Consider the following 27,719-nt stretch of genomic DNA (forward strand, 5'->3'; position numbering starts at 1 on the left):
AAGACCTTTCATTGAATACCAACAACCTCGACCTCTTGACCTTGATCTTGGAGATTTCCGTACTTGTGAGAAAACTTCAACTTAGCCGTAACTTTTGTACGATAGGGGATAGGTCTTTCGTACCTCACATATGTAATCCTTGTGAGAAGACCCTTTATTGAATACCAAGAATCTTGACCTTGGAGTTTGACCTACTTTAAAAAAGCAAACCTTGGCCATAACTTTTAAATCGTTTGGTCTAGTGCAAGGGATAGGTCTTTCATACTTCATATATGTAGTCCTTGTGAGAAGACTCTTCATTGAATACCAAGAACTTTGACCTTTGATCTTGACCTTGGAGTTATGCCTTCTTTTAAAAAGCAAACATTGAACATAACTTTAAAAGTAGGGCTAGTGCTTTCATACTTTACATATTTAATTACTGTGACAAGACCTTTCATTTGATAGTTAGACCTTTGACTCTTTGACCTTGACCTTAAACTTTTTAAAATTTTTAACCTTTGCAATAACTCCGTAAATAGTTAGGACTAGGACTTCCATAGTTTACATATGTATTCTTTGTTGCAAGACTTTTCATCGATACCAATTATCTGGGTCTTTGACCTTTTGACCTTAGAGATTTTGGTACTTGTGAAAAAAATAAACCTTGGCCATAACTTTTGAACACTAAGGGTTAGTGCTCTCATACTTTACATATGCCATCCTTGTGAGAAGACCCTTCATTTAGTTCATTAGATAGCAAGAACTTTGACCCTCTGACCTTGATGTCTGACCTACTTTTAAAAGCAAACCTTGATCATAACTTTTAAAGGGTAAGGGCTAGTGCTTTCATACCAAGTTACATATTTAATCCATGTAACAAGACCTTTCATTTAATTCGCAAATGAAAAAAAGAAAAGTTTTCTGTGAAATTATTACGTCGTGTCAATTTGTATTTTTTATTCAAGAGAAATAGGACCTTCTCGTTTATATCCGAAAGGCAAAGTTTATTGTTTAATGAGGGGTTAACCGATGACATTCTGACCTATTTTTGACACGGAAATGACGTTTGGTGGCGTGATAATGCCGGTTTTGGTATAATTTTGTGAATTAACTTCAAAGAAAAAGAATCTTAGAAGGCCACACATTTGAACTTATCACACTCAATGTCAATTTTCAGAGAAATCAGTATCTTGAGTATCAGCGACCTTTATGTGCAATGTTTATTATAAATAAACCGACCGCCTGGTAACGGGAATCCCCGACTTGCGCACTTTGCCGGGTGGCTGATATTCTTATTCCGGTGTTTATTACCGCTAAAAAATATAGTCCCAAATCGTAAATTATTACGTACTTTGAAGATAATTATATTATAAAATTTGATTTGAAATACTTATAATGTCAATACAATTAATTTATTTTAATTCTATTTTGTTATTTTGCTGACTTATCGCTGATGCGGAATAATATGATCGCCCGAGCAGCTGTAAACGTAGTTCCTTATCGAGGAAACCATGATCGAATAACAAACTTGTTATCATCTGAATTTCTGGAAAATGTGCTAAGAAATTAGATAGAATTAGGATGTGAGGACAAGAGGGATATGTTGCAATCAGCATAGTATGGGAAAATTCCACCCACCCCCACCCAAACTCAAGAAAAAACTTGGATTGGGTTGGCACATTAGTTGACCAAGTCTGAAAAGTACTGAACGTGGTGATTCCATAAAAACTGAACAACGAACTTTTGCCGTTCGTTAAATAAAAAGAGATAGCGTGTAAACCGCTTAAAAATAGTATGCACTCTCAAGCTAGAGAGTACGAAGACGCTTCTCGATCTGGAAGGAAACAGAGTGCTCGAAGCATGCAGAACAGAACAGGCAGTTCAGCTGGGCCCATGATGGTGGGACCAAACTTTAGAGTGGGCAAAAAAATTGGATGTGGAAACTTTGGCGAGTTGAGACTGGGTAGGTTTACATTTTTAATGAGTAGTGTGGAGATGAAAGCTGAGCATTTGTTGTGAAATAATCTCTTTGTATCAAATAGAACAAAAGATTTTGAAGGGTGTGGCAATACATATGCTTTAAAACTTTTATTTTTAGAGAAGGTTGCTGTGCAGTAAAATAAGAATATTTTCTGTAACTTCTCGGTATCTTGTAATGCAATATTGTAAAGCAATGTATGTGACTATCTCTGTGTTTACAACAGACGTGAGGTGAAGGACACAACACATAAGAATGGTTCTAAACAATGAAAACCCTGAACTGTTGTTCTGTTTGTTATAGCCATGATATTATACTATGATGACATTCGTGAGCTTCTGGATGTTAAAGGTATATGCATAGATGTGTACAATGTAGCCATTGGTAATCGCTAAGAACGCACCTATGGTCAGCTGTTTGAATTTTCATTGGAACCAAGAATATCGTAATAGGAGCAAAAGATCAGAAACAAAGCCTCACAAACTTCATGGTGTTAATTTTCATTTCTTTTGTAATGTCAAGATCTGCAGGATTAACAGACGCAACAGATTTTTCCCCCCCAGTTTTGTTTTATAAAACGTTTTAGACCAAAGCTGACTACAGACTTGGTCATAGAAGTTGTGTTTTATTTGAACAATTCAAAATTTAGATTTATATGCAGCTGGATTCATAGATTATGCATTTACCTTTCACTGATAACAAGGCTTAAGATAAGAATTGTAAAATTAATTTTCACATAAAATATACTGTATTTTGCCTTGGTTTGTATCCAGTCATAAATATGTGTAGTGTCCCAGCCCAAGTACATGACATTTTATATGGCCATTAGCCTTGAAGCAAATTTCTAAGTGCATGAATGTACCTTGGCTAAATTAAAATCAGACCTGTTTCAAGAAATGGAGTATTTACAGAAACTTTGGGAAAAGTGGATTCAATATATTATTAGTATTTCAGGCTTCTTTGTTTTTGTTGTTTATGGCTTTTTGTTTTGAATTTTATGAATATGTTGATGTTCCACTCATAAGTAGATTTCACAGATACTTATAACCATTATGGGAAACAGAATGGAACTTTTTGAGGAAATGGTATCTAGCTTTCAAGAATGTGAATGAATGACGTAACCGGTTTAATGAATGATACAAGTTTTTAACCTGCGTGTTTCATGGATATTTCCCGTTGTCTTTTCCATGTACATTAAGTGGTTTCTGTTTACTGGTACAACTCTGTGATGTCCTTTGTTGAAGAGGTAGTGGTGAGTTCACAAGTTTTTCAAAAGTTCTGATCTAATTGTTGAATTTTGATGAATTATCAACTTGCATTATTAGTATGGACTGGTTACAGTCACATCTCGCATGATTCATTTGAATAGCTAAATCTCAATAATTCTAATTTCAATAAAGGTTAAAATTGGCCTATTTTTATAAGTCTTTATTTTTTAGTTTTTAATGTGTGTGGTAACCACGTGGATCTCCTGTACAGCTAGTGAATCTGGTGGTCTGTCTGTAACATCCTGTCTCACTCACTTGTTTCCTTTTTCAGTATGAATATACAGCTGATCTGTAATAGAGTACATACAATAGATTTCACGTGTGTGTGTTGCATTTCACACTTAGTATTCATAAGTAACAAAGATGTAAAAAAGTTAATCATGAATATAGGATATGTGCAAGCTTTTTATAAATGTTTCCCTATTGCATATATCTTCAGCAGACTTGGATATACACGTTTTAGATTTTTTTTTTCCATTCTGCTGGACCATGTTTATGGATGCATGTTCAAATGATCCAGATTCTTTTTAATTGGTTTTGTAATCTTGATTGTACTGACATCTTTTGAAAAGAAAACACCCATTTCAATGAGTGCATGTATTGAAACCCTCTTCAAAATAAGATTGAGGTTAAAAATCTGAATTGATGCTTCTAGTTTTGTAAGGTTTTTTTCTCCACTGACTTCTTTTGTGTTGTGATGGGTGAAGGTTTTGGTCTGTACTTGATTCCATAATCACAAGAACACATGTTGAGGGAAGGGAATTAGTAAGATATATGTACACAGGAATGGAAACTTGTTTGTTTGTCTAAGGCTCAGTCCTATGGTGAAGGAGATTTAGTTATTCCCCTGCAGTTGCATAATTTTTGTATGATTCCAATAAAACTGGGTATAAAAAATATAATTTCTAAAAGATTTGAATTTAAGCTTCAACATCCTTTAATTTTGAATGCAAGATTTATATCATTTTTCCCCCACAGATTTAGAGTTAGACAAGTATGTTCAATAATATTTGAGAAATATGTATTTCAATGTTAGTTTCTAAATGTTACTTATATTGACAAGCTGACTTCATTAAATAAACAGTGTACGAAGATCCCCTCTTTAGCCACAGCCCACTGTTCCCAGTCATTAGGAGTTTGTGGAGCTGTTATTTTTGTGTTCCCCAATCAATACACATTGTATTACGTAGATAGTCTGTACAAACTGTCTTTTTATGGCCATTACACATGGATTCTTTGATCACTAATTGATATTAAACCATATTTGGTTTTTTGATGACAGGTTTATGAAGCAGCAATCACTGCTGTTCGTGTAATTGTGTGTACATGTGTTTTATCACTTAGCTAAGCCAGGGTCACAGAAACCCCATTTTATATACATATACTGTGTTTGTGTGTGTGTGTTTCACTTTCATTGATGGTAGGGATTAAACAACACATGCATGAGACCAACAAAATGTACATCAATATGAATTGACAATGTAAAATCATATGGGCCATTGGGGGGGATGTTTACATTCAGACCAAATTTTGTGAGAGAGGTAAATATTCACATTAAGTTCCAGAGAAAAGCTGTAGAAGATAGTGATGGGACATCGGTTAATTTTCATAATCGATCATCGGTTGGAATCAGTTACTGCTTCCTGCGTCTAGGGTGTTAATTGGGTGGTTATAATCAACCACTTAAAAAAATGAATACAGTACTATAGATGGTTTTCGTGAAGACGAGGTACAAGTATGCCTTCAAAATAATTCAAGGTCACCCACTCTGCTTCTTGTTTTTATTCAATATATCCTATAGTTACTATTTGAATTTACATTTTGACTATAGAAGTAAATTATTTCTTCTAAACTTATTAATACTTTCTAGATTTGCTGATGCGGAGTTTTCCTCTCTGAACATGTGTTAAAAACTACATAATACATGTATAAAGAGTCTGTGTTGAGTTGAGTGCTGAATTACAGCTGATCATAACATGTATATGGTCAGGTAGAATTTACGATGCCATGCTTTACCATCAGTGTACATGTTTTGTGTGGAGGCTACCCTTGTATGGCTGCTATTGGCTGTGTGTGTGATATTATTGTTTAATCAGCAGTTTACATGGTTTAGGGGTTTTTATGCTGTGCTTAGACTGTGTTAGATTACTGCACTTTGCTTTGTTTAGAGAAAAAAAAATAAGTACCGTATGTTATAATTGTTGATTGTCTTTTTGGTGTACAATTCATTTCCATGTAGGCTTTGTATGAACAGTTAGTACACAATAACCTTGAAGTGTAGGAAGACATGAGAAAGAGAGAGTAGGCCATTTCCTCCAAGTTACTTATAGCTTGTGGTAAATATTGATTTTTAGGTCGGATCCTTGCAGATTTAACTAAATGACACAGAAAGCAAAGGGCATACATATGATAGAAGAAATTCTGTCTTGAGAGATAAAGATTGAATCAAATTCACTGAAAATATTTGTAACCTTGCAAAATACTTTAAATTATATGCATTGAATCATTCATCTTGCAAGTATATTATTTAAAATTAAGGATGCAAACACTCAGCAGGAAAAAAATTTATTAGATGTCATTTTTATAAGGCTTCAACTGTAAAGTGCTGTTAAAATACAATAAATTTTTATGACCTCCTCTGGTTGATATACTGCAGGGTCACTTTAGGAAGGAAAGGTCAATGTCCCAAAATGTCACAAGCAGGGCTCGAGCTGTGATTCGCCATTGTCGCCAATTGCGAATTTTTTTCAAAAGTGGCGAAAAGAAAATCATAAGTGGCGAAAATGAATTTTTTGTGTACCATGTACAAAATTTGTGTAGACCTGATTAGCTCCTTTGTTTATTCAATGTATACAGGTCCCTCTGTTTATTTAATGCAGCAGAGGTGTGAAAACTGAAACCTACATGTAGGAGATCACGTCTGGGAACACACACTAGGTAATTAGCCTGGAGCAATTAAGGGTTACAAAATTGCTTGAAATAAATTAATTTGGATTAAATAAGGGCGGATAAAGTGTTATAAGGAGATGAAGTTTGTAAATAAAAGATTTTTATCAACAAAATATGGATCTATTTAGATCGTATTTTTAAAATCGAAAGTAGGGAAACATGACGAATATTGTAAAGAATGGCTTCAAATTTTACCTAATGAAAATTGAAAAATGTGCACATTATACCATAAACTGACATAGAGTGAAAAAGAAATTGGTTTGAAAACAGAATTATCTAAGAAGATTACACTGATTTATTTACATGAGCTTGCATATTAAACCCTGGAGTCTCCAAGTTGTGAAAATAAAGTCAAGTTTTAAACCTAATTTTTATTACTTTTTGATAACTTCTTTTCACAATTAATTAATGAAATGATGAAGATTTCCATTTCTAAAAATATGTCATACATTTTCTATTAGGTCTGTACCCCCCCCCCCCCCTTTCTCAGGCAAAACAAAAAATATAATAATCATGAGATTTTCTGTCAAGAGTTGGCTGATATCAATTCAATATCAAATTAATTGTATAATTCCAACAGTAGTTTTTTTTTTTAAATGGATACTATCATAAGATTTTGAACATTACAATTTTAAAACAATGTCTGTGATATATTTAATAAAAAAAATTGAATAACATATAGTGCATTGCATTGTCGAGAAATCAGATGTAAGTATGCCTTTCCTTTTGTCGCGAAAAGTGGCGAAAAACATTTTCGGTCCAGTGGGAGCCCTGGTCACAAGTTCTTTGTACCTGTTATTACAGGTACTGGGTGTCATTGCTCACTGGGGCTTATTAACTAAATAGCTCATTTACCCCTAACTCTATATTTAATTAGGATAAAAGTTCTTGATTCTTTTCCTCTGATTTTGTTTGTACCCACCCTTGTCACTGAATCAGCAGCATGGCCATTAGATTCTCCTGAATCAGCAGCAGGGCCAGTAGATTCTCCTGAATCAGCAGCAGGGCCAGTAGATTCTCCTGAATCAGCAGCAGGGCCAGTATTTTGAATCAGCAGCACATTATATAGATTATTTTATGAAATTTTATTTTGCTGTATTTTACATAAAGATTTTTTAAATTTAATTTATTGACTTGAATGTTAATTTAAAAGTTATTTCCTTTTAGTTAGTTCAATTCTGATAAGTTAGCCAGACAGGCCTAATTATGGACAGTCTTTGTGGGTTTTCTTTTTTTTTTATCTTAAGAGCAAACAGAAAAGCTTCTCCATGATAGGATGATATGGATTATTCATTGATTAGTCTATAAGTAGAGTTTTATCTGGTAAACTCAGGCCAGGCTACAAAATCTCTCCTTGCCATCAGATAATCTTAGAAGGACAGTCTATAAATTTAGCACACATTGCTTTGTACATGTATTTAGCTTTATTGTGATTCTCATTTTGTCTGATGTATCCAAAGAGGATGTTTTGCTCTTCAAATAAAATTGTCCGGTGAAGGGCTTGTTTTGTCATCAACAAGTCAGCAGTGAGCTCTGGTATAGGAATGTGTTAAATTTAATTTCCACATCAATGATAAATGTAAATAGCATTGATTCTGCAGCCACGCTGTAACAGAACTGTGTATTGGGTTTATTTGATCTTTAAAAAGATGGAGAGAAAAGAATTTAAACAAGTGAAATTCTTGAATGATTGCTTTTTATACAAACATTTATCACCACTGCATGGTGATATTTCTTAAGACAAGTGTTCTTTAATGTTTTGTGAATGACATTCACACAAACACTATAAATACGTTTACAAACTGCACAAATTTTGTTATCAGTAACTTTATAGTTTAGTTTAAGAATATTGAGAGTTTGTCTGATTCGATGTTGTCTTATGATTTATCTAAATAAAATCCCGCTGATCTTTTATGTTGTGTCTTGGTCATGTGGATAGTTATTACATCTATATTGCATGCTGTTGTAGGGAAGGGAAATATCAAATTCCAGATTTATGAATTAATGGAGAAATAGTTTTGATGTCTGAGGTTGCTGATTGATAACCCTGCAGACAATTGTTAAGGCATTGTTCTTAGTTATATAAGATGGTAGATCCACTGATACAGGAATCATTATGTTGATTTGGTTTCATCAACAGATCACTTCTCCCAGGGGACAACTATAATATCACATCTGACATGGTCTGATATTGTGATTCACTCTTGTTTTATTTCTAAATGTTTTTTTTCTCTTTTGTAGGAAAGAATCTGTACAACAATGAACATGTGGCAGTGAAATGTGTAAGTAAAGCCTTGGTGTATATTGCGATAGTGAACTGTGCTATTGAGGGGTCATTCATTGTTTGTCTGTCTGTGTGTTGTGTTATCATTCCCCAAATACTGTCACATTCAATATCTCCCAACAAATTCCCACAATTCCCTAATGAATCTTCCCGTCTGGGATGACCAGCCCCCAACAATGGCCAACATTGCAAGTAAGTTAGAGTACATAATGTGTACATGTCAGCCACTATGATCTTTTGTTGGTATGATTTAATTAGGAATTATTGCATTGAAAGAAAGAAACTTAAGACATATTTGATAAGTAAAAAGCTGTCATGATAGCAGATTATAGGTCATAAGGTCATTTAAACCCACACCACTTCAAGCAACACCATACACAAGATCTTATTTTACAGTCACAAGAATCTGAATCATGTTCATTATTGTGAATATTGATTTGTATACAAGGGCTCAAAATTTTTCTGAATTGGTAAATTGGGTTTTGGTAAATCTGACTTTCTTTGGCCATTAGCCTATACTGCCCCTGTAATAAGACTGGCTGTGGAGAGATTGGTATCATGTCGTGCTTTAGTGGCTAAATCTCTGTACCACAGATAAACCATACAATATCTATTGAACCCCGTTTCAAGTGTGAATCAATACTCTGAAGCCTGCTAATCCTTGATCAGTGGTGAGGGAAGGATATATTTCCTAGACAAAGATAATGTGTGTAGACAAGTACAGCCATCTAACAGTGCAGAGAAAGCCCCAGGGGTCAGGCATTTAGACAAGGTGGGCGGGTGATAATCGGTAAAACTGCATGAAGAGAGGCATATATTTCTCCAAGGAGATTCCACCGAGACACCACGAGACATTGACAATGAGCTGGGCAGTAATTACAGGCCCGCCGCGATGCTCCATCCCCCTCTCCATGTTTCAGTTTATTAAACTTGACTTGGAAAAAAGCAAAGTTGTTATAGAATTTCATATCTGTTGATCTCAACAGGCCTTAGACTTTACACATCATTTTAAAGACAATGACACCATGAAATTACAAGTTACACCTGCTTTGTGCTTATTCACAAGATTTAAATATACATGTAGTACACTTGTATACATATGAAAGCCGAGGAAGCTGAGCTATATTTAGAAATGATGAAATCTATTTTCAAGAGAAAAAAAACTCAGAAATTGTAATTAATTTTCACAAGAACATTGAAAAAGAACAAATAAAAAATAAAATAAAGTAATTTGTTATAAATGTTTTATTAACCTTTGGTGTATTTTCTGTATTTTGTGATAAATGTTTTATTAACTCCATGTATTTTCTGTAGGAGCCGATGAAATCCCGAGCTCCCCAGCTACACCTGGAGTACAGATTCTATAAACAGCTTGGACAAGCGGGTAAGCTTATTTCTTATTAACAGGTCAATTCTTCACTGAGATGCACCAGAAAATTTCATATGAAATATAGGAGGAGTTTTTTTTGCAGTTCAGTTGAAAAAGGGGTGTGTCTAGTTACTTAATGCTTAAAGGAAAAGTAGGGAGTGGGTGAGAACTCATCACTAGAATATTGACCATTGTGATAAGTTGTTTTTCACATCCATATAAGGCAGCGATACATTATTGTTACTGGAAGATTAATAATTTCATCTCAACCCAAAAAAGCAAGTCAGATATTGAATCTGTCTTGCATTCACAAATATTGGCATTATGAAGCCCAGAATAAGTGAAGAATTAGATATGTTATTGCAGTCTAAAACAGGCAGGCTGTTGAATTGAGTGATAATACCTTGTAAAATGTGTGTGAAGACCCAGTCCAGATAATGGCTGTTTATAGCGTTTAGATAGTGATGTTCATAGAGGCTGAGACCTGGGTATCTGAGAATGTACCTGGAATTTTATCCTAATCAGGGGTGCCTATCTCTTTATCTTTTAAAATAGAATAAATTTGAAGAAAAGCAAGTTGTACTGGAGTAGTTAGGGAAGATATATGCTGAAGCGTGTTATGTATTTCATATATGCTTAAGATTTACTTGATGGTTTTAAGTGTAGATTATTAATAGGATTTGCATGTAATAATTAATTAAATACAAGGATTTGTGTCAAATGAAAAGAACGTCAGATATGTTTTAATAGCTGAAATTCTAATTAATTCTCTACATGTATGAGTCATGCTTTAGAGATTTCATTATTCCGATTTTTGTCAAAGGTCAATAACACTAGGCGATCATCAGAGTTGGTAAAAAACAAAACAATATAACGACTCGCTTCTGAAGTTATTTATATTACTTCCTTAATCAAGGGCCTTCATTATTACCAAGTACAGGAAGATCTCGCTGCAAGTGTGTGTGTACAGTCATCAGTAAACAAAACCTTCCCGACAATTAGAACAATTCTTTTGAGGAGAGAATTCACAGTGTGGGGAGCTGTGATGTAAAGGGAACCAATGGGGTCATTGATTTGTCACAAAAGAGAAACAAACAAGTTCTTAATTAACATTATAATGATCACATTATATATGGAATCTAGGCATAGCACTGTTATTGAAAATGCTTGTCAAGGTAAAATGTCAGATTTGCATAACTAATTAGGATGATTGTTGTTTTGATATCTCAGCAATGCCATGAATTTAATAAGTTTAACATTAAAAAGTACTGCAAGTGTTATTTGTAAGTCCAAAATCACATCTGAATTGAGTCAGTTTCCTTTATAAATTTCAAACTTTTTTAGATATGGGATTAAAAAACAATGCCTACATATTTAGAGTTATTGCAAAAACATTACATGCCTAAAGCTAAATTTTAACAAAAGTGCAAGGACTTAACATATTCCTCTGATAGTTCTGAACTTCAAAAAAAAATGAAAGGGCAGCATAAATTGTTATTTAATGAATTCTCTTTTTTAATGGGGGAGGAAGATACTCATCTAATCTAGCTAAAGTTAAGGCTAAATGTAGGAAGGAAATTGTACTCTAGCTGTACATTTTAAATAATTTTCTGTTAAGTTACTTTTAAGTAGTGATGATGAAGCAGGGCTCGAGCTGTTTGACTTACAGCACATTGCTAATTTTTTTCAAAAGTTGTAACAGAAATTCATAAGTGGCGAAAATGAATTTTTTAGATGTACCATGTACAAAATTTGTGTAGTCCTGGTTAGCTCCTTTGTTTATTCAATGTACACAGATAAGTCCCTTTGTTTACTTAATGCAGCAGAGGTGTGAAAACTGAAACCTACATGTGGAAATCACTCATGTATGACAGATGACAGTTTATGGAGCAAAAAGGGTTACATATTATTGAAATAATATAATTTGGATTAAACAAAAGGGGGAAAGTTCATTGGGAGATGAAATTGAAAATAAAAGATTTTTATCAACAAAATTTAATGATGTTTTTTTAAAGAAAGTAAATATGAAAATTGTGAAGATTGGCTTCAAATTTTACCTACTGAAAATTGAAAAATGTGTACATCAATATACCATTAACTTACAAAGAGTGAAAAAAAATTGGTTTGGAAACATATTTAAATTTAAGTTTAGTTAGTAAATTACACTGAATTATATTTACAATAACAAAATCACATCTAAACCCTTGAGTCCAAATTGTTAAAATAAAGTCAAGTTTCAAACCTAATTATTTTTCATTACTTTTTAATTTACTTCTTTTCACAATTAATTAATGAAATGATGAAAATTTCCATTTTTAAAAAATGTCATATTTTTTAACTAGGTCTATAGCCCCCCCCCCCCCCCCCCCTTTTAAAAAAATATATAATCAAGAGAACTTTTCTGTCAAGAGTTGGCTGATATCAATTCAATATCAAATTAATTAATTGTATAATTCCAACATCAGTTTTTTTTTTTCTCTTTTTAAATGGATACTACCATAAGCTTTAAACATTACAATTTTAAAACAATGTCAGTGTCAGATAAACATACATGTAATAAAAAAAATTGGATAACAAAAAGTGCATTGCATTGTCGAGAAATCAGATGTAAGTATTTTCCTTAAAGCTGTTGATGAAAAGTGCGAAAAATATTCGGTCCAGTGGGACAAATGTGATGAAGGAAAAATTATATATTTTGAGAGGGCTTCTCATCTGACCTGTAAACTGATTCATTGACAAGTGATATTATAAATGTCCTTTAAAGACAGTGTGTACAAATGTGTAATGCTTGTATTGAGAAGGACTTATGATATACAGGTAAACACCGGTCAGTTGTTAACCCAAACATGGACCCATGGAAATGTGTTAATACTGTATAACTAGGGACTGTGTCAGTGGTTCAGCGAGGACCCTGAAGTAACAGAGCCCGCTACCTGTATATCCCAATCAGAACCTTGAAGTAAAAGAACCCACAAATCTGTCCCTACCCTTATCTTCTACCACAATCCTCATCAAAACAGAATCAGTTTAAAACCCTATTATCTGGTGACCAGTTAATAAAAAGATTATCTATTCTTCCCTTGATTTAATATCCTTCATCCATTGGAACCTGAGGTGTTCGTCACTATATTTATTGATTTTGGAATTCTAAATCTGTCACATGTACTGATTAGTGTATTTGTATATTACATAACCTGTGATGCTATTCAAAGCATTTTAAAACAACACAGGACAGAGAAAGGGCATTAAATAGGTTTTTAGTTCATATTTAGTTTATTAAACTTTTGCAATGTATTAGCTGTACAAGAAGTTGTGCAAGAAAGTTCTTAATACATGTATTTAATACATGAAATGGGAATAAGGCAAAATTTAAAAGATAAAGCCGTTCTATTAAAGAAGAATATGATGACAATATTGCATGTTGGGATCCTTAAAATAATAAAAGACACATTTTAATCTGCTGTACAGTTTAAGTTCTAGAGATATGGTTTAAACAAAACTTTATTTCAGTTAACATTATTATAGAGTTATCGTGTAGATGATGAATCAAACTTACACATTTAAATTGATTTTTCAGAGGGTGTTCCTAATGTGTATTATTTTGGACCAAGTGCTAAAAACAATGCATTGGTGATGGAATTACTGGGGCCAAGCTTAGAGGATTTATTTGACATCTGTGACAGAAAATTCTCCCTCAAGACTGTTCTAATGATAGCCATTCAACTGGTGAGTGCTTACTTTATTACATACAATGCAGACCCGTATTTTGCTGATATTTATGTTTTGTAATGGATTGTATTGATATAAGAAGCCAAAAGCCATTAAAGGCATTATAAGATTAAATCTGGCATTCTTAGTCATAGAATGTCTTGTACAGAATTTCTTATTTAGTTGATGGCTAATCCTAATATGCTGTTTTTTTTTATAGATTTCAAGGATGGAATATGTGCATTCAAAACATCTGATTTACAGGGACGTGAAACCTGAGAATTTCTTAATCGGACGCCAGTCCACGAACAAGCAACATATCATACATATTATAGACTTTGGTTTAGCCAAAGAGTATATAGACAGTGAAACACACAAACATATACCTTACAGAGAACATAAAAGCCTTACCGGTACCGCGAGGTACATGAGTATAAATACACATTTAGGAAAAGGTAAGTGTACCTCATCAGTGTTAGGGTGTGGTATACTGGTTATGTGTGTGTGTGTGGAAGGGGGTATTACCATTTGAAAGTAAGAAGTCTGATAACTAGGACTGACAGAGAGATTACATTTCTAATAAGCAAGAAGTTTGAAAAAAAAATGTATTATGTACAATCAGAATTTGAAAGGTTTTGATTTTAAACTAAATTAGGAACTGTAATTATTGAATTGTAACGGTTGTGTTTTTTTGTAAATGATATAGTATAGTGTATATAAAGTATATGTTATAATTATGAACGAGTGCTAGCTTGACATTTATGGAAGTGTTTTTCATTTAACAGACATAAAATTATATATATATAATATATGAATTAATCATCTGCTATTGAACAAGAATGGAGATGTATATGTTATTCCGAGCCATTTAGTGTGTATTACTTTATAGTTAACTTAGCTATTGCTAAAAAAAAATGATAGGAAAAGGTAAGTGTATCAATTGATATATTGGATGTGTATCAATTGGCTGATAAAGCGCATGTATAAATTGATTACGAATTTTTGCAGAATAATGCCTGATAATTTTACAAATGTATTACTGACTGTTGTAGAACAAAGTCGGAGGGACGACTTAGAGGCGCTAGGTCACATGTTCATGTATTTCCTGAGAGGAAGTTTACCGTGGCAGGGACTAAAGGCTGACACGCTAAAGGAACGTTACCAGAAGATCGGGGATACAAAGAGAGCTACACCTATAGAAGTCCTGTGTGAAAACTTCCCAGGTAGACCCACCGAAAGTCCTCTTACAATGAACTGATTTTATTAGGACATCAGTTGTCTGAATATTTACATGGGATTTGTCAAAATATTGTTTTTAGAATGTTAAAGAAAACAATGACATCTCAATTCTATTCTTTGTGACATAAAGTAATAAAAGGCTTGAATTCTAAATTTTTTGTGAAGATTAGAGAGAAATAAAATTATCACCGCTTGTGTAAGTAGAGCACTGTTTTAGAATCACATTGATTAATTGGTTTATTACAGAGGAATTTGCTCAGTATTTGCGGTACGTTCGGCGACTGGACTTCTTTGAGACGCCGGACTACGACTATCTGAGACGACTGTTTACTGATCTCATGTACCAGAAGGGATACGAGTGTGACTGGGATTTTGACTGGGTGGGCCGACAGGTGAGTAAGGTAAAATGTCGTGCTCGCTCAGAGGGGTAGTCTGGGCAGTTAGTTACTATGTAATGAGACTAAAAGAGATTGAATATATGGTACAGCAAACTTAAAATACTCAAGTCAACTTTCAAGTCCTCAGATGGATTTCATTTCTTCTTGTTTTGCACACATGTTTTAGGAATTGTGCTGTGGTTTTGTTATGTTTGTTTAAAAGTACAAGTTATGACAGAAATAAAAATTTGAACAACAAAGGCCCAGATAGAGTCACTTTCTTTTTAGAAATTAGAACACAAACATAGGTAGGGATCAGATCATTTTGGGCCAGTATATACATGTACTAAGAATATGCTTAATACTACTATTATATCACATTTTGTAAATAATTACATGTTCTTTTTATACGCCCGTCTTAAGACGGGACGTATTATGTTATAGTGGATACTGTCCATTCCTGTCCGGCTCATAACTTCAATACTAATAGGCCTAGGATTATCAAACTTTGTCAACTGATACTTCTTGGGTAGACGGTGTGTCGCGCACAAAAAGTAGGTCGCTCTGACCTTTAATTAAGATGCTATGGCCAAATATGGAAAAATCCTGTCCGGCTCATAACTTGTAAACTATTAGACCTAGAGCTATCAAACTTGGCAACTGTATACATCTTGGGTAGAGGTGTTACCTATTTCAAGGTCACTGTGACCTTTAATTTAAGTGAATTTTTTTAAAAAACTAAGTCTTTTAAATTTTGAATTTCATAATCCTAAAAAATGCAAAATTTTAGTTGTATCCTTATTAAAAAAGTGTTAAATCAAGAAAATACTTATTTTTTTCAGCATATACTTGACAGCAATCTATAACAGATATTATGTATGTTAGAGAAATCCCATGTCTCCCATGAGTGTAATTATCAAGCACTGGTCAAGAGTTTTGATAACAGAAAATTGCATTTCAAATTAGAGAGAAATTAATGTTTAGTGTGAGGAGCAAACTAGAGAATCGGTATCTGTATCCCTTTGGGAATTGGGCAATGGGTAAGCCTGTTGGATTAAAAATAGCTCTAGCCTAAGTTTTAAAATGATTTTGATGAAAAGTAATTAACACTAATTTGATATTGCATTAATAAACTAATCTAATATTATATAATATTATTAATTTAAAAAACTAATTTCATAGGGTTGGAATCAGCATGTCCATTTTCCATAGAAATTGCATATTAAAACCTTTCTGACATTAAATGTTAAAAAAAAAAATCATTGAGTATTTTATATGTTTCAAAAATATTTTATGGTAGATAGTGCAGATTCATTCATCTATAGTAATGAGAAGACAAGCATCCAGTCAAAGATTAATTAATGAGTTCAGTTTAGGAAGGCTAGCTAGCATCTTCTTATCTGTATCCTTTGAGAATTAGACAGAAGAACTGCTGGTCAGTTTAAATAGCATATGTCATTTGATGGCCCAGCCTTTTATTTTCAAAATTAATTTGGTATAGATTAAGTTGTTAAGACTAATTTGATATTGTTTAATATGATGGGCATTTGACAAGGTCTAATACAACCAGTATAGAAATCTATCAATGATGTAATTTGTTATAATTAATGCCTACACCACAGGGGATATCGATGGATAAACAAATATTTTAAGGAATAAAAAAAAAAATCATGGAAATTTTAGAATCAAGGTTTACATGATTTTCTTGCATTCTAAACTGTTTAAGTTAATTGTAATTTTTTGACGGGCGTATCATGCTGTGGCGTGGCACTTTATTAATAATCATGTATGTAATATGCCCAAAAGGGCCCTGATTTGGAATAATAAACATATTCAATCTTATTGTAGTCCACACCGGTACCTATTCCCTCCCAGGACCCTATTGGACCCTCCAAGACAAACGAGGGAGCACCAGGAAGACACCCACAACCAAAGAAGGTAACACCCCCCTCCTAATGGACTGATCCAGCCAGTAGTCAGCTGATAAGTTCTGACCAATAACAAGTTCTGTTCCTGGTCATATGATTTCTATTGAACATTCAGAAATTGTCATGTGACTGAAGTTTTATTTGCATGCCCACTAATTACAATTTTGAAGCTTTATGTGACAATTTGGCTTCACATATTGAGGAAAAGCACAGGTTAACAATGGGCTATGAGGTTTGGGTTTGCCTTTTTGTCTTGGTCATTTCTAACTGTTCTGTTCTTGTTGCTGCTGTGTCGCATCAGCTTTTTCTGTCAAGCTCTTTTTCTGCGTCATTGATCATGGTGCATGGTTTAATTATATCCAAGAGCTGAAGCGAATCCCTAAAGTTTCTTTATATCCAAGTAAGGATCAGTATTTGAGAGAAAATTTGAATATAAGGCTATCTAAATTTAATTCCCTGGTTCTCAGGCCAATTTCCTCCAAAACAGATGCGGGAGGGCGGCATTTTATTTTTCATTTTATTGGCAATAAAGAAGATGAGGGAAAATTTTAATTTATTTTTTTTAACATAAGGATAATTTTTTTAATCACAGATATACTTTCCATCAAAATTTCTGCTGTATATAACATACATCGTAGGTAATGTCCTCGAATGTATTTTCAAACGAAGTAGCCAAAATCTCATTGTAAATGGCTACCGAAAGTGATATTTGAATACTAAACTGAAATAAAATATTTTTTTTATTGGTCTCCGCAATACCAACTTTTTATTTTATCAAAAATTCAATAAAATCGGTAATGCGGCTACCTCAAAACGGGTGCGCGCGGGCCTGAGAACCAAGATTTCAATTTTATATGGCCTAAACAGATGTTTACATTTAATAATAATACACAGTGTAGGTTCACAGTAAATTTCGGACTATGATAAATATTTCAAGATTTCCAAAGGGATACAAAAGGGGACTAGAATTCAGAATAATTAATTTTTTTATGATGAAATCTTTCAAGTTTGGTCTATAAAAGTTTTTAATGTAAATTGCCATTAGAAACTTATGAATATGCATACAGGGGGCTATGACTTGTTAATTTTTTTCAGAGTAAACAAAGGGCTCATGAGGTAAGATTGAAATCCTTGTACACATGTACCTATCCCTGATTCTGAGTTATTCCCCATTAATGTGTAATCTTAACAAACCAAAGATAGATTTTAACTGGACTCTAACATTGGTACACTGCATGTATATAGAGAGAAGAAAGTAAAACTTGCAAATTATGCACTTATTTATTGAATTTATAGAAGAAACAAACTAGAAGTAAAAAGGTTATGTTCTAAATCTTTAGCATATCTACATAAAATGATCTGAAGAATGAAACTGATTTTTGAATATTCCTCATAATTTAACAGCTACAGAAAATATGGTCACTGAATACTGTTTTGAATGAGTCAAAGGATTATAACGGTGCTATCATGCATGCAGTGTATCAAATATAGTGTAAACACTGAATTGTAATGTGGTTCTTTAGAAAGGGACAACTAATATACCGTCACATATCTACTCTGTTAAAAATTAAAGATAGGGATGGCTTATACTGGTGTGGGGTTTTGGATTTGATCTACTTATAAATTATTTGGCCACTCCAAGATCCTAAACTTTTTAGCTTTTTTATAAGGCAAGGGAAATAATCATGATTTCATGCTCACTTCAGTTAATGAACGGTAATAGGAGTAACTGACCCAATTTTATCAGGGTCTAGGAAGCTAGGCTTCATCACTAGAATATCCTGCTAACAATCCTGTATTTTAAAATTATTATTTAAATAATTCCAATTTTTTAGTGGTTTAGTTATTATGCATTGTGTGGAAATATTCGTTTCAGCTCATAACCTTGTACCATTTAGCTTGTTATGCGCGCTTTATATTTGCATGTTGGGTATATTTTGCGTGTTAAATCAACTATCCTAAACCTTGGACATTTCAGAATATGTAAAAGTTTTTTCATTAATTATTAATATTTTATTCCCACTCTTATCATTTGTTTGATAAAACCTTTGAAAAATTTATCTTGCACTTGTAGAATAAATGTTTTAGATACCAGTGAAAAGTCCAAGCTAACAATTTGGGTGTTGTGTGCATGGCTTACAAATAGATTTACAGCTTAAGAAAACATTTTAGAGAGGGAAGGGAAAGAAAATGAAGTCTTTAGATATCAGTTTCATTTCCCACTGTGTACAGTTTATTATGATATTTCTACACCAAGGTATTGAGACATCATTAGTACATACCACATTAACAGAAGCTTAACATCCATGTGGCATAAATTGCTACGTAGTTCAAAATCATTTAAATATATATGTTTTTGAAAAGAAATACTAAATCATGCACATGGTGTTTAAAAAAGCATGTGCCATTTTAATTGTTTTATTACTGCAGTAAGACAGAATATTTAAAGTTAGAAATAATTTGATTTATGTTTTTTATCTGTATTCATTTATTGTGAAAATTCAGGCTGCAGTGAACACTGTCTTATTAATTAACAAAGTCAGCTGTATTTGTACATGTGGCTTTATCAGACCTAGAAGGAAATCTTGTCTGCATTTTCTGTGATATATGATATGCATGCTGGCTAGAGATGTTTGTATTGTCATGACGCTAAATGTCCATCTTCATGCTCTTGTACCGCTTGTCTTTTATATGTTGTTCATATTTAGCAATGTTATAGGTAGCTTTACTTCTTAACATTGGGGATACTTGTTTGAATTCATTCAATACTCAATCATATCACATGGAAAGATACCTGTCCTTAACTGGTATATCTACTTTCATTAATCCATTTGTTGAGAGGTTATTCCCTATACTCAACTTAGTCAATTTGTCAGGTATATGCCCTAAACTAGAATTTTTTGGTCATTCCTTATGGAATAAGAGGTGGTTCTTAAATTAAATGGGAAGATAAAAATTGGCAAAGAAAATTTGGGAGGGGGGCTTATGTTCATTTAAAAAGACATTGAATTCAGATGAGATTCCCTGAAGAAAACTGTAATACAATGATTCATAAAAATATTGTAATCCATGGTTATGGTGAACTGCTAGCTACAGCTTAAATCTTCCCATAATATCTGTGAATCAGTAGATAATTCATTTGGTGACAAAATACTCTATGTATACTTAAAATTTAAACAAATGAGCTTCATATTTTAGCAGTTATTGCAGTGCACTGATTCATTAATACCTTTACTAAATTATTTATGAATACAAGACGAAGACATATGGATTGCTATTTAATGATTATGCCAACCACTCAGTTCCTAGTGATTGCACTAAAATTTAATTTTGTTAATTTATATACATGTATGGTCTATGAGTATTATATGCAGGTATAATGGAAAGTGATTTTGCTGTAAACCTAATGTGTAGCAAATGTTTTTCAGACACATCATTCTCACAGAATATTGTCGGTTATGCATGATGTTTTTCTTCAGTTCAGAAAGAAGATTATGTGTGATAATTAGTACCATTACAGCAGCCTAAACCTTGAAGGTCATCAGCAGAATTCTCCCCCATGCAGAGCAGCTTCCTAAGTCATTGACAGTTTATCAAAGTTGTCATATTCCATATTAAAACAAGTCTCAATGTTATATGACCAGAAGCTAGATCTTCTAAATTTGATTCAACAGGATTTTTTAAGTCCATAAGATCTATTATTTTTTATCTCCCTTTATCGAAGCCAAAGTAGAAGCTGTCAAATTATTTGTAGTCCTGAACTGACTGCTAGACCTAGACTACAAGTACCTGCTAGACTGCCTGGCATGTAGGAGGATTCTAGCATTTCCATGACTTCATTAAATTGTATAGCTGTCATTCATTTCTGCACATGACACTAATTTGCCTTTCAGCCCGGTACAAATCAAAGGGGGCTAGCATGGGGCGAGAGTTCCCGACACAACACTGGCTATCTGGGTGCCAACCTCGCACCGGATAGACATGGGGGCTCAGTACAGGTAATGCTATCCATTTCCCTCCATTTTTCTCATGTTTTGTCAAATCCCATTTGGGAATTTAATTTTTTGTCCAGGTCTAGTTGATATGCTGATTTATGCCATTGTGCAACTTCTGCCTGGGTAACCAAAGAAGCTTGGAGATTTTGTGCTTTATGCATTATTTTTCTTGATTGAGCTCACTTCGACAACATGCCCTGACTCATCTGAAAGTTTTTAAAGATAAACCCACTTCTCATTAAGTTTAATAGTACATGGTAAATTTGACTACACTTTGCCTAGATCTGTGATGCTGATACAATTTTTGACTTTGTCACCCATTTTCATAGACTGTATACCTTATCAATTAATAACAGTGAAGCATTTTCAAATCTAATCCTCAGTAACAGTCTTGTTTGATTTAATAAATCAGCTAATTAGATTCTGAATTTATATTTTATACAATAAAGTCCAATTTTCTGTAGATGTTTACAAAGAGAATTACTGCTTTCTGGACCATATTTATTTGATACTTGATGCCTCACGAAGGCCATACATGTTAACCTATTGTGATGAAAAAGAGGGAGATTCAGACCTCAAAAGCGGTAGCATTGTGCGCGTGTTGTTTAACGCTTGGATTATCGATATCTTTCATGTAATATACATGTATATTATAAGTCTTAAATGAAATCAGGTACCTACACTTATTAATCTTAAATATCAACAGCAAAGAAGAAGACAGAAACACCTTAAATTTGACATAAATTGTACAAATTCAAATATTTTTCATGCTCATCATTTTGCTTGGATTGGCTGCTTTACTTAGCCTTGTGAAGAGTGATCTTTGCTGATATAGCCTAGAAGCAATAATTCAAAATATTCATTCAGTTTTTAAACAAAACAAATGATAAAATGGTTTAATCTAGATCTAAAACAAGTTCGTATCTTTCGTTATATAAATAAGATTTCCCGCGATGATCGAAAACGAAAGTAGAGATGTGCCACATGGCTTGGTCAATCGAGTGATTTCTATTGACTTTATTGATAAAGTTGTGAGCTTCTGTGCTTTTAAAGACGATGTCAAATGTTTTCATCTAATTCTTAAAAGCTGTATCTCCTTTCTCATGGCAGGGATGTTGATTAATTTATCGTAACCAATGTAATCACTGGTAGTCTTGTGTTGTTGTCGTTGTCAAATCCGTGCTTGAAATCTAAGTACAAAAAAAGCGTTTGTATGATTCCGAGTCAAATCACGCGATATCTAGCGAGATTTTATGAGAGTGGCTTCAAAAATGGATACCCAAGCGAACCAAAAATACTTTAGACGCAGCTTTTGTAGAAAAGCGGTAGATTTCTGCATTAAATCGGTAGGCGGGAGATGGAGTGAAAAAGCGGTAGACTCCCGCTTAAATCGGGAGAGTTAACATGTATGCGAAGGCACTTGTATTTATAGTTATAACCAAGGATCTACAAAAACACACATGTTTAAGTCATTGATTCATTAAAATATACCACCTTACATGTCCGTGGCATCTGTTGAGGTGAGCTACATATCCCTGAGGATACTATTTTTTCTTTGGGCTTATTTATCATTGTCACTTATCAAATGTATGACACAATGTACATTTTTTTGTGTGTGTGTTTAATTTTATTTTTTATAAATCCAAGTCATGGACTTGAGTATGATTTTGTTGTATATGAGTCCATAATTATTTTGGTATTTTATTTTTGTTACGCAGCCCTATCATCCCATGCTTATGTCACATGATTCGGTATATTTATCATTCAGCATTATTTTCTCCTCTTTAGCTCTGGTCTTCTCTGCTCAATATTAACTTTCTGTATCGCTTTCCGGCCAATCTAGCAGCCTGCATATCTCACTCCGATTTTGTTAGTCCTAGAGATGTATGAAATGATGTCTCAATGTTAAACTTGAAAATGTATTCTTTATCAATATTTTACTAACCAGTCATAGAATTTGGTTAATAATGAAAATTTAATGTTCTTACTTTGTTATTTACACTAATCAGTATTAGCATTTGATTATAAATACTTTAGATTAATTCAGTGTACACATTTTTAGATTAAGGATTATAAGGCAGTATTATATCTTAATGACATGCTATATTTTAATGTTAATCTCAGATGATTTTGACCTGACCTCTACAGGTCTTCTTGTTCTTCATCACTTGGTTCTTTGGTAACCATAGTTTAATTTTAAATATTTTATATTATAATTAACTCAATCTGTACGCAGCTTCTACGGTTGTGTGAGCATTAGCGAGATAAGATATTGGATTGCATGGTTTTGTCATGTGACTACAACACAACACAAGATAAAATAAACACAAGATTCTTCGCTGAATGCAGATTTTTCTGACCATTCTGATTCCACAGTATAGACTAACTAAAAATGTATCAAAGTTATTGAAATATTAGATATTATTAACTTCTTTTGAATTATATGAAATGGGAAAAACTCTTTCAGTAATGCAGTATAATTGTTAATGATCATGCAGGTATATTTAAACTTGACAAAATAATTTGGTGACATAACCACAGAAGTTCAGGTTATTGATATCACTTTCAGGTTCTTAATTCTAACAACGGTGATGTGAACACAGAAGATAACAATGACATGGGACAGCACTCTACGCTACAGCTCAGTAAAGATAGACAGGAGGAGGACAACAGTGAAACAAAGTAAGTAGGTCAAGGTCACTACAGCTCAGTAAAGATAGACAGGAAGAGGACAACAGTGAAACAAAGTAAGTAGGTCAAGGTCACTACAGCTCAGTAATGATAGACAGGAGGACAACAGTGAAACAAAGTAAGTAGGTCAAGGTCACTACAGCTCAGTAAAGATAAGAGGACAACAGTGAAACAAAGTAAGTAGGTCAAGGTCAATACAGCTCAGTAAAGATAGACAGAAAGAGGACAACAGTGAAACAAAGTAAGTAGGTCAAAGTCACTACACCTCGGTAACGATAGACAGGAGGAGGACAACAGTGAAACAAAGTAAGTAGGTCAAGGTCACTACAGCTCAGTAATGATAGACAGGAGGACAACAGTGAAACAAAGTAAGTAGGTCAAGGTCACTACAGCTCAGTAAAGATAAGAGGACAACAGTGAAACAAAGTAAGTAGGTCAAGGTCAATACAGCTCAGTAAAGATAGACAGAAAGAGGACAACAGTGAAACAAAGTAAGTAGGTCAAAGTCACTACACCTCGGTAACGATAGACAGGAGGAGGACAACAGTGAAACAAAGTAAGTAGGTCAAGGTCACTACAGCTCAGTAATGATAGACAGGAGGACAACAGTGAAACAAAGTAAGTAGGTCAAGGTCACTACAGCTCAGTAAAGATAAGAGGACAACAGTGAAACAAAGTAAGTAGGTCAAGGTCAATACAGCTCAGTAAAGGACAACAGTGAAACAAAGTAAGTAGGTCAAGGTCACTACAGCTCAGTAAAGACAGACAGGAGGAGGACAACAGTGAAACAAAGTAAGTAGGTCAAGGTCACTACGGCTCAGTAAAGGACAACAGTGAAACAAATGAAGAAGGTTAAGGTCACTACAGCTCAGTAAAGACAGACAGGAGGAGGACAACTGACAAATAAATTTAAAAACTGTCAAGGTCACTTTACCCAAGTGAAGATAGACAACAGGAAGACAATGAAACAAAGTAAGTAGGTCAACGTCACTTCAACTCAGAAAGACAAGAGAAGAATTAGCTCCCAGACTTCCTATTTACCAGTACTACATGGAAGGAGAGTAATTACATTAAGACACCTACAAAGTCTACAGAGTTTAAGGTCATTTTGTAATTGGTCTGGGACTAAGACTGAGATTATTGATATGATCATTGTGATATAAGAACAAAAGGTAAAGACTGATAAAAGTACACTGGGGCACCGAACTTAGTTTATGAGAACTTAGGCTGTTTTGTTGAATAGTATCTTTAAGTTGGATATATAATTTTTTGGCATATTTTTTAATGGAAAAATGTTTGTTTCACTTGCTAGTTTATAAAATCTGCATGTGTGCAAGATAGCAAAGAATAAGGACCAAATAGATCTGATTGTTTTCTGTGTAGCAATGTCTAGTCATAATTTTTCAAATATTTAAGTGAAGACTTAGTATTTGTTGTCTTTGTTTGCTTGTGTGGGATTATTCCATTTCGCTCTAGTAGGCTTGACTCTTTATTGCTTTCAGATGCTGTTTTTTCCGTCGACGCAAGAAAAAGAAGACGACACGTTAATAAAGTATCCATACTTCATGTACAGCCAATTATTTTCAAGGAAATTTTGTTACTTCAGTCTTTTATGAGTGACGATTTTATTGTTGCCATGTCTGGTATTCTTTTTCCCAGTTTTAAATTGCAATAAGAAATGGAGGACTGAGTCTATTGTTAAGTGAATGTGTGCATTTTAACAGCTAGGACTAGAGCTGTAGGAGGATGTGACGTGAATGCCGGCTCTTTTAGTGTCTTGATACATGTGTTACGTTTTATTGTATTGTCATTATTTATATTCTGATTCCACTGAACTCTGTGTGATGGAGGAGACTTGTTTTGTGATGGGTCAAGTGAATTTGACCCCCATACGAAAGATTTACTGGATGTAATAAAATAAATATTCTGCCTGCACAAATCCTCTCGTGCTTTCCCTCGCAGGTGCTGTTGTTTCACCCGAAGAAAGAAGCCACGGAAAGGCAAAAGAAGGAAATGACAGGAGACCTCGGGGGAAGACGGAGCGCGCTATATCCCGCTGAAGGCTCTGGTAGAGGCTGGTGTAAGGAGAGACGTCACGTACCACCCCCTCAGGCTACCGAGGCCCTCCTCTGGCATTATCAATCAGTCCTTCGAGTGAAACCAAAGACGCACAGCATTTTCAGGCCATACTTTGTGTGCATGTTTCGTGTGCTGAGAGAGTAGTCCAGTGTGATCTTTTTACAGTATATAATTTTTTTTCCCACAAAAAAAAAGAACAGGTTTTTTTTTTTTCTTTCTTTTTACACATTATTTAATTCATGAGCCAAACAGCAATATTTTCATGGGGATATATATCTTGATTGATGAAGAATGCATATGAGGTGTTTTTCATATCTTTCACTGTTGTCAAACTGTTTCGTAACAAATATTTGACTTTAGAAGATTATTGTACCTTAAAATTGTAAAATGTGTTGGGTATAAGAAATTGTAACAAATGGAAGAACTTTTGTTTTAGGTGAAAGGGAGTGGTATTATTTGAACAGAGAATACAAATTGTATATTATAAATGTGTGCATGAATGACAATTACATGTATATCCTGTGCCATTTTGTTTTCTCTGATGATTCAATCTCTATAAACAAAACAAAAATCTGACAAGTGTTTTTACCATCTTGCCAGATTGTGCATTTTCAGAGAAGGTGAAAAAAAAATAGAAGGGGAGATAATCTTGTAAGACATAATACAGAAAGAGAAGTAATAGAGAGTGCTTGTAAACCTGAATTTTCTTAGTGCCAAGTAACATAACTGGTTCCTAAGAAGGAATGATCAGTTTTTGTTTCCTACTATTTTATTTGTTTTTATTTGGAGGGGACCTTTCATTTGTCTCCTGTAAAAATGGCAGATGTATTATATGCTTTGTTAGATGTATATATAATTGTTTTATATTTGATACTATGGTTCATGAGTGGACAGTCAGATTCCAGAATTTGTAATTCATTGTGGATTATGTACACTTCATCCTCTACCTGGCTAGTCTGTTAATTAACATGAACACTGTGTAAGACAATAAAACTACTTCATTATGGCCCTGTCTCTCTTGTTACATAAGTTACACTAGGTACGCTCAGCCCATAGTACTACCAAAAAGCACTGTTGTAGCAACACATTTCATTGTACGAAAATTTACTGGAAAATAGTCGCATGCTGCGCCTGAGGTCTTAAAATTAATTTTTTTTAACGTATCAAATTTACAAATTGTTTTTCAAACAAAACAGAATTTATTTGTTTAGCATAAGATCAAGGTTTATGTGCAGTAGGGAAGCCCACACTTTCAGGGGGATTTTAGAATTTGTAATTTTGTACGTAATTGATTCAGACAAGATGGATGCTATGTTGTCATTAAATTGAATAGCATATTTATCTTGTCAAAATGGGCTTTCATGTATACAGAATGAAAGAAAGCGATTAGGAAAGGGTTTTAACAGATGTTCAATTCCAGATCAACCATATTCATTTCTTGATGTCTTTAATGAAATCAGTGTATGTATTCACATTCTGTCATATGAAGTAAAACTTATAATAGCTAGACATGAGGAATTTTCTTGATGAAAAGTATTAAGGTTGTTTGGTGCACATGTGTTCATGTCCAAAACAACAATTTTGTATCTTTATTCAATAGTTCTACTTTGAATGAGCAGTAATGACAAACTGGATTTTTTTTGCACTAAATCTGTAAAAAATTAATATTCTATTACACTGTGGACGATTTAAACTTCATGTGCAGAATGCCAGATCTCAGAAGGTATTGTCAGTGTGTGTGATATTGTTTTTTAATCAGTATCCATATTTAAAGCAGGTATAATCATTTGTGTCGAGGGGTGAGTGATCTACACCATTTGTCTGATAAAAAAAATTATTGTACTATCAGAAATAAATTTCAAATCTACTGAA

The 27,719-nt window shown here is 33.7% G+C and overlaps 1 protein-coding gene across 14 annotated transcripts; it reads left to right on the forward strand.

Annotated features, from left to right (window-relative positions):
• The first annotated feature begins 1,443 nt into the window (after nt 1–1,443).
• LOC134235577 (casein kinase I-like) lies at nt 1,444–27,719 on the forward strand. 14 transcript variants are annotated; one of them, XM_062717710.1, is made up of 13 exons: nt 1,444–1,945; nt 8,419–8,459; nt 9,776–9,845; nt 13,408–13,556; nt 13,759–13,993; nt 14,591–14,761; nt 15,024–15,178; nt 17,003–17,092; nt 18,178–18,198; nt 20,976–21,080; nt 22,796–22,828; nt 23,647–23,759; nt 25,731–27,719. In XM_062717710.1, exons 1-13 carry the CDS (start codon nt 1,777–1,779, stop codon nt 25,783–25,785), a joined length of 1,407 nt encoding a protein of 468 aa, XP_062573694.1. In that variant the 5' UTR covers nt 1,444–1,776; the 3' UTR covers nt 25,786–27,719. The 14 variants fall into 14 exon arrangements, with proteins under 14 accessions (XP_062573694.1, XP_062573695.1, XP_062573697.1 ...); XM_062717711.1 differs by having other exon boundaries at nt 1,445–1,945; nt 25,271–27,719; XM_062717712.1 differs by having other exon boundaries at nt 1,446–1,945; nt 15,024–15,169.

The sequence above is a fragment of the Saccostrea cucullata genome, unplaced genomic scaffold (genome assembly GCF_032062105.1).
Source record: "Saccostrea cucullata isolate Sc308-1 unplaced genomic scaffold, CSIRO_AGI_Scuc_v1 ctg3949, whole genome shotgun sequence".
Taxonomy (NCBI): Eukaryota; Metazoa; Mollusca; class Bivalvia; order Ostreida; family Ostreidae; genus Saccostrea; species Saccostrea cuccullata.

Coding starts and splice junctions, on each gene's coding strand:
- LOC134235577 (XM_062717710.1), top strand. CDS start 1,777: ATGCACTCTCAAGCTAGAGAGTACGAAGACGCTTCTCGATCTGGAAGG. Junction 13,557..13,758: donor TAATGATAGCCATTCAACTG/GTGAGTGCTTAC, acceptor TTTTTTTTATAG/ATTTCAAGGATGGAATATGT. Junction 22,829..23,646: donor TGCTTATGTCACATGATTCG/GTATATTTATCA, acceptor TATCACTTTCAG/GTTCTTAATTCTAACAACGG.